The sequence below is a fragment of the Apaloderma vittatum genome, unplaced genomic scaffold (assembly GCF_000703405.1).
Source record: "Apaloderma vittatum isolate BGI_N311 unplaced genomic scaffold, ASM70340v1 scaffold39097, whole genome shotgun sequence".
NCBI lineage: Eukaryota > Metazoa > Chordata > Aves > Trogoniformes > Trogonidae > Apaloderma > Apaloderma vittatum.
In genome coordinates this window covers 1-16,457 of record NW_009725222.1, presented here as the reverse complement: position 1 = coordinate 16,457, position 16,457 = coordinate 1, and the positions used below count along the sequence as shown (strand labels likewise).

The window sequence follows — 16,457 nt, the reverse complement described above, 5'->3', positions numbered from 1 at the left end:
ACCGGCTCCCCGAGGTACCCGTGAGGGGAAGGGAGCAACGAGGGCTGGAGGTGGTGGGTTTTGGATGGGTATAGGGTGATGAAGGGACTGTTGGGGGTTTGTGTTGAGAGGCTGGTGTTTCAAGAGGGGAGCTGGGCCGTGGTTAGGCCAGGGGGAAAGAGGGGGTGAGTGAGAGGTGGTTGTGGGGTGGAAGGCATGAGGAGGGTGTTGCTGCCGCCTTTTCTCTGTGGGGCTCGGCCAAGCCCCGTGTGCTGAGGGAGCAAGGGCTGAAACCAGCGAAAGAAGCCGAGGAGCAGCCCTGCTCCTCCAAGGGAGAGAGGAGGAATCAGGGGGCAAGAGGGAAGCCTGCTCCTCAGTTCCTATGCTCACCCACCAGGTATTTTTTAAACGTTTATGCAGGGAAAGGAAGGTCAAGTGCACACCTTAGGAACACTGTATTTCTGGTAGCCGGAACAAGGCAGTTCCATGCAAGGGTTGGGAAGCTGTGTTCACATCCCTGCTCCTGCACTGGGGTTCCCACTAATGGTGCCTGGGAGAGAGTTTCATCAAACCAGAGACCTAGATCATCCCATCTCTCTATCCCTCTGCCCTCTCCTGCCTCTTTCTGCCTGTATCTCAAGTCACCCAAAGCCTTTTAGCCCTGAGCTTGCTCTTTCATCCCACCCTTAATCCTACCTTTCTTGCCGAAAGCTGCGTCTTGCAAGTTCTCCTCGTCCCCAGCACATCCCTCGTTGTCGTTCAGCTACCTCTGCTCTGCCTGTCCCCCTCTTTTCTGCCTCCTTTGGCATCCTCACAGGCTGTGAGCATTACTTATATTGGAGGATATTATGCCAACTAAACCTGGTGGTGAAGATGGACTCTCACTCCAGCTAGGCTCAGAAACCTGAATATGTGTTAAATCGTTTCCAGAGGAAGAGGCAGTGTGAGTTCAGGCTGTTTTGCTGAGGAAGAAATGTCATCCAATTTCTGTTTTTTTCCTTCACAGCTGTTCTAATTGCTAGGTTTGGATAAAAAAGTGGTATTTTTGAATCTATCTTTGAATGTCTGAGGGTTTTCTATGTTTGGGGTTTTTTTCCCAAATAAAACTTGTCAGCATGTTTGAAAATATTTAGTGAAGCTGAGTGTACAACACTTAAGAGTTCAAACGTAATCTTCAAAAGTAAAGAATTAAAAATACAGTTGGGAAAAATTATACTTAAGCTTAAAACTAATAATTAGGGAAAAAATAATTTCACTTTTTTGGTAGGTTTCCTTCAGTCTTTCAGCACCTGGTTTCAGTTTCGTCTTACATTCAGTTCAATATTTGTAAAATAATAATTTTTGAGCTTTTGGGTTTTTTTCCTCCCTTGTCAATGCTAAGTATGTATTTTTTCTTGATTCAGCATCCCTGTTGGAGGTAGGCTTTTAAAAAGTTTTATTTTTATATAACTGCATTTGAACATTATCACATTGTTCTGCTTGCGTATTTTTACTTTGCTTTAGTTTGGTGATTTTTTTTAAACTTTTTTTTTTTTCCCCAAACAAAACATTATAGTGTTTCTCTTGCTTAAACAGTTACTTTACCTGTGATCACTTGAAGGAACATAAAAAGAATCTGATATTTAGGTGCTTAAACACCTTTAAAAATTACAGTCTGAAGTGCCACAGTAGAATTGTGACTAAGATGCTTAAAAACAACTCAGAGAGCCAAGTGCAAAAAACCCAAATGCTTATCGGCTCAAAAGGCTGGAGAAAGTGAAACCTGCCCTTTTGAATACCTGGGATACTTTGGTTGAGAAAGCGTTACTTTTACTAAACAGAGGAATTTTGCAACGTCTGCTGTTTGGACAATTTTAATCATATTACTTACCAAATCTTCATGGACAGGGTTATCAGGAGTTCCCCGTTTCTATGGAACCTGAGGTTCATTTATTTATTTAGCCAAAAAAGGAAGACACGATGTGCAATTGCCATCAGGCTCCGTGTCTGTTACCTTGCCAGTAGCCTGCACACCTAAAATACCCATATTAATTCAAATATACCAAATGTCCTTACAGTAATCTTACTGATTTTCATTTTTCATAATGAAAGTATCAAATAGAAAGACAGATCCTGTGTTTCTGGGTGCTCCCCCTCTTTCTTATCTCTTTGATCTTCCTGATCTTTCTGCAGTCCTTCTGTCTTTGTACAACATATTGTTGATGGGACAAAGAAGTGGACGTGAAGAAGGAAGCAAGAAGCTAGAGCTGGCACTAAGCAAGACCATGGAGGCAGAAGCGAAAGAACAAAATAATGAAGAAGAAGCTGAAGAGCCAAAGGCCAAAGACCAGAGGCTAACATCAGTCTTTGGTGTGGCAGACTTAAAAAATGGTAATAATGTGTCATCTATTCTTCACTCTCATATTTTCTGTTTCTAATGTCTGCTGTCCCATTCTCTGTACCTAGGCTTCATTTTCTCCTATTCTTTACCCTTTCACTGAGGAATATACAGGTGATTCTCATTTTGCCCTGCCAAGTAACCATTTGGGTTTCTTGGGAAGAGATTACGTGAAGGTCTCGGAGCTTTTTCCCATTTTAAGTCCCGAGATTCATCATTGCAGCCAAAAAGGTCTAGATGCTGGCCATGTCGCCTGCCAAACACAGCCAACATTGCTTCTGGGTTTGCTAATCCATGGAGTATGTCCTAGTTATTCTGCTGCATCACTAGATTTGCCTCTCAAAAGCTGTCATCAGTATTTCAGCGTACATACTGTTCTATCGTAGCCATTGCCTGCCCTTATCACCAACTGCATTTCAGAGTTCTTCCAAGTTTCTGTTCCATGTACTTTCTCCCTTTGGTGATGACTTCAGAAGAAAACTAGTTACTGGCCACGGTTACTTGCACTGCTTTGGGGCACAGAATACACTGTCTTTTTAGATGCAATCTGAACAGCTGTGACTTGCTTTTTCCGCTTTTCTCAGGCTAGTTCCTTTCTTTGAAATGGAGACAAAAAATACCAAAGGTAGGCTGAAGGGAAGACTTGAAGCCTGTGTGGTGGACAGCTAGCATGTGATCCCACATGTAGCTCTTCATTTTATTATTAGGCCTGACTGTGTAAAAGGCTGAATAAAAATCCTCATACGGGCAGCCTTTGACCTCTGGGTTTTTTTGTTTTATGTTTAGGTGTGTTATGAGAGGACTGAAAATAGAGGAACTAGGATATATCTGAGCATCAGAATCCAAGTTTACTTGGATTTTTCCTATCACTTGCCAAACAAACAAACAAACAAACAAACAAATTATCTGTTTGAGCAACATAAGAATAGCTTGAACACTTTCTCAGGTCTGATCAAGCTGCTGGGCCTGTACACTGAATGAAGTGCAGGAGTTTGCCGCTTTCAAATAATTTTCACTTTCTTTTCTTGTACCTATCTCCAGGCCTCACTTCTTCTTTTTCTGTGCCTGCAGAACCTGTTGGACTGTACAACATTGGACGGAGCTGCTGTCTGAACTCTCTGCTCCAAGTGTTCCTTATGAATACACACTTCACAGGGATACTTCGAAGGTGCCACCTGTTTGAACTGTCTGAGACACTTCCATTGTTGCTCTATTGTCCCCATTCTTTTTTTTATATGGCATGTACATTTGAAAGCTTGGATCAGCAAGGTGCTCTCTGCTCAGTCAGCAAGGCCTCTGCCTTTTTGGGTCTGTCGTAAACAGACCAGGGCCTGCAAAGGTAGAGCCTGCAGGGTTCTGATCTCTTAGTCATCTCTAATTCATGTGTGCACCAGCAAGCTGCAGTCTTGAACTGAGTCTCTACAACCTGTATCTCTCTCTTCCGTAACAGGATGTGATTTTACTCCAGGGCTACTCGTAGGACATTAGAACTAAAGGATGTGTCATGTGTAACCATATTCACTATTAATTTTGTAAGTGAAGCATATAAACATACACATATTGTGATCCGTAGCCTCTGGCCCCAGACTGCCGTGGCTGGCACCCAATAGAGAAGAGTAAGTGTTGCTGCAGATAGTGAATGCATAGTGGTGTTTTGTTTTGCCTCACTGTGCTCTCCACTTACTTGTGAGGAGGATTTGGACTTCTGCTTCCCTAACAACCACACTAATAACAACCACACTAATAACTGCAGTTTACTCACTTCACTGCAGCTTTGTTCATCTAAGTGGATCATTCTTATTCAGTGCTCCTTTCTCCAAATTTCTTACATACTCACCAGTGTGCAGAGGGGGAAGAAAAGTTAGACATGCAGAGATGATAAGTGTCATAAATGCGCAAAGCTAAATAATTTGGTTTTTTACTATCGTTATTTGAAAAAGGACTTAGGAAAAATGGCAGACTCCAATAAATTTAGGAAGGATAAAGGGCTTTCCAGTTGGCTTAGAGCTGAAATACAGGCATTGTGATATACATGCCCATGAAAATTTGGGGGTAGGTTGAAAATGAAGGCATGAACTCGTGTTGTAACTCATGTTGTTTCTAGAGCCCTGAAAGCACTTTAGGTGCTGCTTTTTTTTTGCCCCTTATTCATGAACAGGCCAACTAAAAATTGTGGGCTTTTCCTTTAGAACTGTCAGCCTGCACTGTGGGATGAGTTAGTGAAGGTGTCCCCTTCCCCTTTTCCCTTCTTTTGTGGAAAGTATGCCAGCTCTGATTCCTTTTGAGTTCCCATCTGTGCTGTCCACCTCTCTTCAGGTGTGATGTCCAATACTTCTCCATCATACTGCTTAATTACCTTTCGTGTTGCTTCTTCTAACAGGATCACAGTGCCACTACGTGCTGCACAGAAAAGGAAGAATGTCCCATACCAAATGCTCCTGCTACTGGAGGAGATGCAGTGTGGCAAGCGGAAAGCTGTTTCGCCCATAGCCTTCGCTTGCTGTCTGTCAGTATACAGAGTGAAACGTAAGGAGTGCTGCCTCATGCCCACCTCTCTCTGCAGACCAGGGGTGTTAATTATCAAGCACTCACAAGCGGTGCAGACTCTGACATCTTAGGTGTCATAAAATCATAGAATGTGTTGGGCTGAAAGGGACCTTTAAAGGTCATCTAGTCCAAACTCCTTGCAGTGAGCAGGGACATCTTTAACTAGATCAGCTTGCCTAGAGGTGCGTCAAGCCTGACCTTGAATGTCTCCAGAGATGGAGCCTCCGCCCTTTCTCCTGGCAACCTGTTCCAGTGTTTCACCACCCTTATTGTAAAGAACTTTTTATTAACACCTAATCTAAATCTACCCTGCTCTAGGGAGCACCTCTAGGGAGGTGATCATGCCTCTATACTCGGCACTCGTGAGACCGCACCTCGAGTACTGTGTCCAGTTTTGGTCACCACAGTATAAGAAGGACATCGAGGTGCTGGAGCGGGTGCAGAGAAGGGCAACAAGGCTTGTGAGAGGTCTGGAAAACATGCCCTATGAAGAGCGGCTGAGGGAACTGGGTTTGTTTAGTCTGGAGAAGAGGAGGCTGAGAGGAGACCTTATTGCCCTCTACAACTACCTAAAAGGAGGCTGTAGTGAGGCTGGTGCTGGTCTCTTCTCTCTAATTACTAATGACAGGACAAGGGGAAATGGCCTCAAGTTGCGTCAGGGTAAGTTTAGATTGGATATTCGGGGGAAGTTCTTTACTGAACGAGTGGTGAGGCACTGGAACAGGCTGCCTAGGGAGGTGGTGGAGTCACCAACCCTGGAGGTGTTTAAAAAAAAAGTAGATCTAGCACTTGAGGCTGTGGTGTAGTGGTTAGGTATGCTGGGATGAAGGTTGGACTAAATGATCTTCAGAGGTCCCTTCCAACCCCGAACATGGTGTGGTTCTGTGATTCTGTGTGATTCATTGCCCTGGTCGCTGCATGCCCTTGTGAACGGTCCCTCCCCAGCTTTCCTGTGTAGGCCCCCTTCAGGTCTTTTCCAACCTTAATGATTCTATGATCTCATTCAGAGATTCAGAAATGTGAGGTACACCAAGATGTACGGCTTTTTATAGCTACCTTCCTAGCTGTGAGTGAGATGCTGTGTCTTCCTTGAGAAGAGAGTGGGAGGAAAAGCCTCTGCCAGATATCCTCACTGATGTCCAAAGGGCAGGAAGACTACCAAGCTGCTAGAAGACTCAGCTACTGATACTGGCCAGAGGGAAAGGGCTGTACAGGGCAGAGAGAGGACAGCTTATAGCTTGAATTGTCTTGCTACACTGGCATGATAATAGTGAAATAGCTACTGTGTCTTATTAGAAGGAAGACATCATGTGGCTAAGATACTGAGTTCACTCAGATCCCCCAGGATAGAAATCATATCCTTCCTGTTCCTTGTTTTAAAGGCAAGGAGAAGAATTTGCTGGCATAACCTCCCACCTGCGCAGGGTCCCAAAGGAGAGAGATTGTTAATGCACAACTGACCAGAGACGAGGGGATGCCAAGGGTCTGTTTATGTGTGCAAATGTGCATGGCATATCCAAATGCCCTCATCCTTCTCTTAGAAGAGCCAAAACAGAACAGCACTAAAAGGGACAAGTGGTAGCCAGCACAGACTTATATTCAGGAAGAACGTGAGACAACCTGAATATTTGTTTGCACTGTTTTTCTCCTTGAGACAGGATGGTTCTGCATTTTGCTTTCTCTCTCTCAACTGAAGAGAGATGCCCAGAGAGAATTTGTAAAGCTTTCCATTTTCCACCTTGTCCCTTTGCTTTAAAATTCAGATGTGACTCATAAATTTTTCTATCTCAGAAAGTGGTGCTTACCTGAATTGCTGATGTGCTGTTAGATGTGAGGGCGGGTATATTTTCTGAGCTTCCTTTTGTCAGGGATGTCTAATCTTACTAGAACCCAGATGAAGTCAGTATTTGCACTTCCATCTCAGGGTGTTGGATTATTCCACAGAAATTGTTTCACCTATAATCAAGTATAGAGGTAGCTGAGAAATATCAAGATTTTGCTAAACTATGTGTAGTTTTTGCCTAGTTCTTAAATCTTGAGTTCATCATGGGTTGAGAATGTCAGTTCTTCGCATTCAAGGATGTGGATGGGTTTTTTCCCCCCGCTAAGTTCGATCTTGAACAACTCTCTGCTGAGCCATTCTGAGCAAGCTGTGCATTGAGCTGTATCCCACTGTCTTAGATTTCTCAATATGCCAGTTTAGCCAGAGTGGAAAGCCAAAGCATAATGTTACATCATCTTTGAGTTCTGAGGCTGAAATCATGTGGTTTGTCCTGGGAAGGGATCAAGGGGTTTATACCATTCTGTGGGTGAGACAGGCCTCCCTGGCATTTTGACGCAGCACTCAGGAGTGTTTTAGTTTCAGCGAGGGAGTGGGGGAGACAAGTCTGTGGAGTTGCTAAGGTGAAAAAGAGAACAGAATCTTCCCTGTATTGTTTTTAAGAAGAATTCAGATAAATGCAACCCTCAACCCAACAAGACATCTGAGCCCTATCCTCTGGTAGGTATTGGGTATGCTCTTGGCCCTGTGTCCAGTGACAAGGACATGACTTCTGCACAGGGTTGTACAATGGGACACTCAAGCCCTCACATCTTTTCCCACGGCCTGCTCAGGTCACACGGAGGCATTGTAGCTCATCTCCAGTCTAAGCTCTGTCCCTGGAAGCGAGTAGCAAGGGAACAAGAGACTGGATCTGATGGGGGACAATAAATTTCCCTGGGAAATCTGTGCTTGGTGCTGTTTGTAATACTGATTGAGGTTGTGTTTTCTCTTTGTGCAGCGTTTGTGCAGCATGATGCTGCCCAACTCTTTCTGACTCTCTGGAACTTGACAAAGAAGCAAATGAAGAAGCTAGAGCTGGTAAGGACAGTCACTGAAATGAACACCAGGTCCTTTGGCCCTTGTTGTGTGTGGTTTCCTCTGCTTCTTGAAGAAGAATCCCACTCACTGACTCTTGTCCTAAATGAAATTCTTAAAATTATTCCCCATCTGGATCTTTCCTTGCATCTTTCAAATGGCCGAGGGAATCTTGATTTCTTGGGCTTCAGCATTTTGAATCGCAGTTAACTTTTGTTGATTCTGTTCTTAAGGCATGCCAGGATCTCCGTTTGAATGGGAGGGCTGGTTAATAACGGAGTGGTTTTTGACAACACTGGATTTAGTTATCTTGTGTCTCTTTTTTTTTACCCCCTCAGATTTCTGTAAGCATTTATTTGGGGTGTCTTGACACAGCTCCTCTGTTCTTTGAAGTCAGCCATTCGTCCTTGTTAGCACGTTGCATAGATGACAGTTCCTCCCAGGGCAGCCGTGTAAGTCACTTTTCTCTTAAGAAAAGTGACTCTTCCTCAACCCACTGTCAGGCTCCTGTTGCAGTTCCAAACAAAACAGTAGAATTCTGCATCAGAGCAGACATTTAACTGTCTGATCTTGTTAAAGGCTGTGTCTTTCCCCTCTGGTAGGGGATGAGAGGAAGGAATTGTTCTCCTTTAAATGGTGGGAAGTGCCCTGTCCACATAAGTCAATGTCAGATCTGGGTTCAAGCCTTCAAGCAGTAACATTGCACGAAGTAGCGTGTCCATGTGGGCCTTCTCACCCACAGAGGGAAATACCTCAGCTGTGTTCTTAAAAAAACCATGTTTTGGCCTTCTCTTTACCCCTCCAGGTTGAAGAGCTGAGTGATTTGTACATTATCTGTGTACAGGAACACCTGGCCTGTCAGAAATGCTCTTTTGAAACAAAGAGGAATAGCAGCATGTTAACCCTTCCGCTCCCAGTGTTGGATTCCAATTCTTGCATGCTGAAGACTCTGGTAAGTTCAGTGGCAGCACTGTTTCCTCAGGAGGAAGGCCCCCCTCTCCTCACTGTGGGAGCCACCTTCTTGCAGAAGTGTCTTCTGGGACTCATCTAGAATCTCTGCAACAATCTCTGCAGGGAGTCTGGGGCTTTGAGGTGGTCTTTTCTCATTCACATTTCTTCTTTGTTTTGGCAGGTTCTAAATTTCTCAAAAAAAAAAAAAGCAGCTTGATTTGGGGGCTGGAAAATAAAGTCCTTGAATCACATCTCTGAAAAGAGCGTTGACCAAATACTCTCTCAGACTCAAAAACTTGTATTACACAGTGATGTGTACCTGTGAGAACTCCGATACCAACAGTGACATGCCCTGGATAACTTGTAGTCCCTGGCCAGACACATGACATTTGCACAGTGCAGTGTTCTTTTCCCGTTTAGGCAGTATTGGTGAGTGATATCCAGACACAACAGTGATGGTGGCTGTGCAGATGCTGCCACAAGTAGGCAGTTTATTTTTCAGGTGACAGTGGACCATTTGCCCTCATTTATTCTCTGACTGTTTTATAACATTTCTGCCTAAAGGAACACCTTTCAAAACCTCCAAGGTTTTGAAGTAGGTTTAAAAGGCACTTAGGCATTACCCTCTTTTTTTGTGGAAAATGTGGGGCTCTATGTTTTTCAGCTAATGTAATCACAGCAGCAGCCAGGAGAAACAGGGTACTTTTCTTAGGTTGCTAGACAATCTTTTATCTTTTGAATAAAACATGTCTTTTGAATTAAATATGAATTAAATAAAAAAGAGCTTTACTCTTTGCTTGTACCCTGTGAAACAAAGTAGAAGTAGAAATCCAGCTTGAAGGAATTCAGTTGAAAGAACTCTCCTCTCTTTTAGGAGGACTGTCTGCAATCCTTTTTCCATCCAGAAGAGTTGACTGACCACAACATGTGTTTCTGTGAACAGTGTGGAAGGAAAACACCTTTTCTGCAGGTAAGCAGGAAATTATTTCCCCACATGTCTCTTATACCCAGAACTCCCTTTGGGACTGGGAAGGGTGAGGAAAGGACATTAGCGGACATTAGCCACTCAGAGATTTGTCAGCACAGCAATGTCAGCTAGATGTAAACCATGTGCGTCTTTCTTGTTAGGAAGTTTCCTTACTGTAGATGTAGCTCTAGCAAAAAAACCAAAATAAATGCTTTCATGGGTTTTAGTGTAAGTCACTGAGGTATGTACTGTTTCTGTATCAGCAGAAAAACTTCCCTTGTTTAATGTTGTGTTTTCACTGTGGGGATTTCCACCGCTGCATAGCTCCAAGGCTAGACAAGAACATGTTACTGGAGCTGCGCGTACACATAGGATGCTGTAGGGTGATTTCGTTTCTTCTGGGTTCTCCACTGGGCTCCACATTTTTTACAGTATTGGTCTCTGCCAGCTGATGAATTAGCTGTTTCATGAAGAGGCAAGTGCATTGAAGAGAGCCGTTTGTGAGGGTGACTGCCTCTGCTTAACTGTTCAAGGGGACTTTCCGCAACGTTTTCACCATTGGGCCACTTCCAAGGCCAAATGCATCCATGTGTCTTGGTGGCAGCCATGGCAGCAGCAGTGATATCAACAAAGGCAGCGTTGGGAGGAGTAAGCTGTCAGCTTGGCATCCACCACAAAGCTCTAGTGGCTACATGTCACAAGGAAGTTGGCTTACCTTTCCTCACCTACCTAGTGCTACCAACCAGTCATTCACTGCAGCACTGACTGTTCTTCTGTGCTATGTTCACTGGGTGGCAGGGGCTGTTTCTACCCCACCTCCTCAGTTTTCTTTTTTTCTGTAATTTTCAGTTGTGTTATTTATTTCTTCACAGAGCATGAAGCTAGTCCATCTGCCGCAGACTCTGACCATACACCTGCAGCGCTTCAGCTTTGAAAAATCAGCCTACATTCACAAGCTTAGTCACCACCTGCCGTTCCCGCAAAATCTTGATTTCAGAGCAGTCTTGACAGAAAACCAGTGCCAAGCAGATGACAGTGAAAAGGTGAGATACTCCTAATGCCCTGTTCAGAAAGAGCAGATCTTCTTCTCCCCTCTGCTCGTCTCATAAAAAAAGATCACACCAGTACTTGCCTCAGTTTAAAGCACTTGACTTAAAAATGTATGTCTTGAGCTTTAACTGTGCCTGGTGATGTCCTTTGTTTTAACTATTGCAGGCAGTCAATCTTCTATGCTCAGATTAAATCCCCAAAGGTACCGTAACTGGAGCTTTCTGCCATAAGGACAAAAAAACCCAAGCTTTACAAAAAAAAGAAAAAAAGCAAATTTTTTTTTTCTGGGAGTGTTTAGTGTAGTTTTTTCCTTCCGTTTCTAAAGATACTAAAGAAAGGATGAAAACGCAGTTCAATTTGAATGACTAAATGCAGAAATTGTAACCAGTTTCCTCGAGGCAACTTCTGTCCTGTGCCCCTCTAGGGCAAGTCGGCCTCGGTGAGCCACAGACCTACTGTTTTGCAGAGGTCACCAGTCTAAGATGGGGGAATTCCCTTCCTGGCAGTTTCTCCATGCAGTGCTGTTTGCCACGGGGTTGGGGTTAGCAGGGAGGCAACAGCTTTGCCAGGAGGCTGAGAGCGATGTGCCACGCTGTGGGTCTGTTCCCCTTACTGAGACCTAAGTTCTCAGTAAAGGGAACAGTAAGTTGAAACAGCAAAACTTTCCTGGTGCAGCGTTGGCTGCAGTGTAACCTCTTTGCTGTCCGACTGCCTTCTTCACATTCCTGTGATCTTCCAGGAGGCCACTAGCCCATACCTGGCAGGCAAAACTCTGAGGGTAAGAGTGAAAAAGACATGGTCCTCGAAGCCAATCTAATCTTGCTTCTTTTTCCATACAAAACATGCATTCTTGCTGTTCCTGGCTGCTGCTTCTCTTCAGCCAATGGCACGTGAGAATTGCTGCACTGAACGTTACTCTTTGTGGCTCTTCACAGGCTGCCTGGCAGTATGAACTTTTTGCTGTCGTTGCTCATTCAGGATCAATCAGTTGTGGACACTACTGTGCCTACATTCGAAGTCTCACAGAATGTAAATGGTATTGCTTCAACGATTCTGAGGTTTGCCAGGTAAGGAGACAAATCCACGTTTCTTATGTACCTTCCTGGACACTCTTCCAGATTGCATTTAATCAGACTGCTGATTAAAGAGAATGAGGAAAGAAAAATGAGACTGCAGAGATTTGTGCACCTCATTCCACTACTGTAGCAGACTCCGAGCTGAGGGCAAAGTGATTGTAGCTCCTGTACCAAGTTCTTGTTTGCAATTTGCTTAATCAGCCATTCTCTGTACACCTTACTTTCTGTAAGCTACATCTGTTTAATGTATGTGTTCAGAAGAGGCAAAGGAAGTGTTTTTCCTCGAAAGGTAAAAGCAATAGATCAATTTATTAAAAGGTCTTTAGTTCCTGGAGGTACCGTTTATACCACTCTTACGAGAACTGCTGTGCTGGTATCACAATGTGTCCCTCTCTTCAGAGGTTTTACCAGCCTCCTCTTGTGTGTTTTTCTTCTCTAGGTATCATGGGACGATGTTAAGTGCACCTATGGACATTCCAACCTCCACTGGTAAGCGAACGTATCTCTGGTTTTACCTAATCTATACTTTGGGGTTTGGTATGAGGGCAGCAAAGAGAGGGAAGACAAATAGTTTGAGCTGCATATTGCCTGGCAGGTACTGGAGATGCAGGAGAGCAGAAGGGGCATCCTTGCATTCTGGTTACTCTGACATGACTGTGTATGACTATACCAGGAGCCTGCAGGATCACTAAGCACTCACAGGTGTGGCTGCCAGAGTGGTCTCATTACTTGTTATTGCCATTTGGGCTGAAGTTAGATATGTCAGTCAGGACTCCTCTGTACTTTTTGTTTTCATGCATCGTAAGAAAATGAGCCATGAGGGGAGATAATCCCTCCTATAAACTGTAGTGCTGCCAGGGAGTCAGCTTTACATGCTGCCTCAGGAACTCTGGAGACAGCCTAAACTTTGAAAAGCTGAGCAGGAGCAAAGCTGGGAGGTTACTTGCAAGCTAGGTCTTCAAACATACCTCTTGTTTTGCTTTTTCTTTGCTTCCACAGGGGAGAAACAGCCTATCTCTTGTTTTACATGAAAAAACATCCTCAGTTGCCATACGTAGGAGTATCAGGATGACTTGGGAAGGCGTGTGTTGTCCATGGAGCTCAGCACCTCTGTTCCAGTGTGGATGTGCACAAGTGTTCCACAAGGAAGACATTCTGCACTTGGTCAATGATCTCTACCTTCATGTTTATTTATGAAAAAAGTGCAGGGGAGACTTAGCTAGAGAAAGGATCTAAAAACAGTTGCACCTAGAAACTTTTCTTCTCAATTATTTTCAATATTTATGAGATTCTGTATATTCATTTCCTCTTCAAGGTAGTAAAGTTAGTCCTTGTCTCTGCTGACTTGGCAATTTCTTTAATGCTGATGCCTACATTCCAGTAGAGGGGAAGTGTTTGGCCTGAATGTCTGCATGGTATTCCAGGGAGGCGCTTGGTGTGGCTGCAGAGTTGTGATAGCTATACCTAGCCCGCAGGGCCATAAGAGTTCGAGACTTTAAGCACCCTGTTTGGTGCTGACAAGCTGGACAAGGGCCCTCAAAAGTCTTAAGAAGCAGCTGGAATGAGGACCAGAACACACGTCCTTAGAACCTTCCTGAAAATGAATCGCTGCGGGAGCTGAGATGTGTTTGAAAGTTGTGGTCAGTGTAAAAAGGTGTTTATAAATTGGGAGCTACTGTAATAGTTCTGATTTACAACATGAGTTTGTATATATGCAGTTGGTCATTGTTTTATAGCATGCTTATCAGGCATCTATGTACATAGAGGAAATATGCATGTATGCATGTATTTCCTGTGTAGAAGAAAATACTCGTAGCAACAGAGATTCTGAAGCCAGCTAGTGATTTTCTACAATGTGGTCCATGCACTGTGGTAAGAGAAGTGAGATGCCTTGATCTGCTTGAACATTTGGGATTTTCCTTTAGTACTCTTTGGCTGGTTGCCAGTTGTTATTATTTAACTCCTCTCCCTTCCTTCTCTGCCCATGAACTGGAAATATCCATCGAGCAGAAAGTGTTCTGGAGAGAATAATTTTATAAAGAGAGTAGTTTTTAAATCTCCTGCTGAGTCTGTCACTCTGGCTGTTGGTTCAGCCTGCACTCCCATGGCAAGAGCACACGGCTGGAGGCAAAATGGAGAGGGAGCTGGAAAGCGAAGTTGGTAACCTGTGACAATTAGCAGAAGAGTGTTCTAAAAGCTCATCACAAAACTCAGCTGTAAGGGAAGTTAAAGACTTTGGTTGTGTTGCTTTTAAAGTGCTCATCGTGTTGGGTCATGACACGTCGTAGTTTGTAAAAGGATCAGTGATTCCAGTAGTCTGAGATCTAAAACTGCCCTCTAGGCTAATGTATTCTTTGACTGTATCTTTACAAGGGTGCTATTCTTGTGGGACTGAGCCTATTAAAAAAATTACTGATTTAGTTATACTAGCAGCTATATATATGCAAATTTTATTTGGTAATGATGATTAAGTTCCCAGATCATCCACTTTCTGTTGGTATGTGTAAGGTGAACTGAGAAATCTTGGAACATAGCTGTGAAATAATGTATTAATGAACTATCAGGTATTTATTTCACTGTGCTAGCAAGGTCCGTTATTTTTTTCATCTCTCTTGTGTTTATGCTGTTCTTCCTGTGTTAGAAAAATAATCCCAGTATATTGTTTGTTGCCAGAGTGAGGAATTTTCAGCCTATTTGCCTTCGGGAAAGTGTTACACACTTTCTAAAGTGCCTTGCAGTGGGTGAGTAAGAAAACTAAGTTCTTCTCTGCTTTATCCAGCACTTTGCAGTAGTAAAGTACTTGAAAGATGATGCACTTTGAGAAATTGAGAAGTTAATGGGTTAAGAAACTGACATTTTTGATTTGATGTAACCTGAAATCTAAAAATGAACTATGCTTACAAAAAATGCTTCAGATGTACCATAACCTTCTAGGTATATCACACATCAAGGAAGGAATTGTTGAAATATTTTAAGAATCTTTTCAGTCAGTGTCTATCATCTCAATGAAAAGTAGTCAATGTTTTTTGAATAAAATGGTGTATGATAAATTCCCTAGCAAAATAAGTCTTGTGGATTATTCTTGGTCTGTTTCCTCTGACCACCATAAATGCAGGTGGGAGGCTACATGCCGCATGCGCAGAGGCTGTGTCCTCAGGTGAAGTGTTCAGGCTAGAGCCACTGCAAGATAGCAAAAAAAAGGTGATTTATTAAAGCGACAGGTACAATAGATTCACAGAATCACAGAATCACAGAATGTCAGGGGTTGGAAGGGACCTCAAAAGATCATCTAGTCCAGCCCCCCTGCCAGAGCAGGATCACCTACAGTAGGTCACACAGGAACACGTCCAGGTGGGTTTTGAATGTCTCCAGAGAAGGAGACTCCACAACCTCCCTGGGCCCAGTGCTCGGGATTGCTGCTGATAAATTCACTCACTGCAGTAGCACTAATATATAATAATAATAATGCTAGCAAAACACTATCCTGGATATTTCTCACCAAAAGGTGCAAGTGCAGTCCTTACCAAGAAGGCATCTCTGCCTTGGGTGAAGGAGGAGCAGCACAGCCCATCACGTGCCTCTTCTGGATTTGTTCTCTCCTCCCAGTGACAGACTCCCTCCATATTCCTTATGTCCTAACCTTATCTATCTCCCCTCCCTGGGGTGACATGTAGCGTGATTTGTGTGGAGAGTAGGGGACCGTGGTCATATATGTTTAGTGTGTACTTCTCCAGGCTCATTTAGCATAGTCAGGGGTGTGAACTTCAATATCAATATTAGGGATAATGAAGGAAAAGGTTTCATTCCGAGCACTGCAGCCTTCAGAATTCTGTTATGCAGCAACTTACCTGCCTTCAGGATGGTGTTGACATAGTTAGTCTCCACCTTGTCCACATTCTTTAGCCAAAATAGGACTGTCCTGGCACCACAAGACTCCCTCCTTTGGCTGGTTCTCACTGTGCAGGCCTCATTGGTCTCCATCCTCAGGGTCTGCACGACACCTCCATTCTGCAGTTCTTAACTCCTCAGGTTAAAATACTGCAGTGGGCCATGGGAGAAGCAGGAGAGTGTGCAAATGGCATCGTGTATAGATTTAAAAATCCTGCCTGACCTCAGCTCTGCATTTGCTTGGCTGCCTCTGTGTCTGCAGCAAAGTTCAGTCACGTGTCAGACAAACTACCCAAGGAGAACTTTCAGCTGAGCGTGTGGGATTTGGCTCTGGCGCATCAATACACAGTTGTAAAGTGGAGAACAGTCATAATGTGGAGTCCACTTCGGCCAGGGGCTGGCTACAGAAAAGCACTGCCTGGGTTTCTGCCAGAAAAAAATAAAAGTTCAGCTGTAAAACTGGCAAAGGAGTCGGGATTACTTGTCCTGCGCTTGAGCCACTGCGTAAATGAAGTCAGGCACATGTCGCAAGGGCTTTGAGCAGCTGGATAATGCCAACAGTATGTGTGTGGAGAGATTATTGTAGGTCCTGGTAATCTTGCTTTCTGTTTTTTTGTTTGTTTTGTGATTACCATGTCTTAAGAAAAGGAGCAGTAGCAAAATACACATTCTCTGCTTTATCTCTGATAGACTCCTCCCTCAGATTTGGATATCATAGAATCACACAATCATAGTGTCTTGGGTTTAGCTAAAAACCCAGTCCTG

The 16,457-nt window shown here is 43.8% G+C and overlaps 1 protein-coding gene across 1 annotated transcript; it reads left to right on the top strand.

Moving 5' to 3' along the window:
* Positions 1 to 2,180: 2,180 nt before the first annotated feature.
* Positions 2,181 to 12,876, top strand: LOC104268460 (ubl carboxyl-terminal hydrolase 18-like). The gene is made up of 10 exons (XM_009872807.1): positions 2,181 to 2,349; positions 3,428 to 3,524; positions 4,737 to 4,882; positions 7,684 to 7,763; positions 8,566 to 8,712; positions 9,586 to 9,681; positions 10,551 to 10,721; positions 11,664 to 11,795; positions 12,244 to 12,293; positions 12,804 to 12,876. The coding sequence occupies exons 1-10, from the start codon at positions 2,181 to 2,183 to the stop codon at positions 12,874 to 12,876; spliced, it is 1,161 nt and encodes a 386-aa protein (XP_009871109.1).
* The last annotated feature ends 3,581 nt before the right edge of the window (positions 12,877 to 16,457 follow it).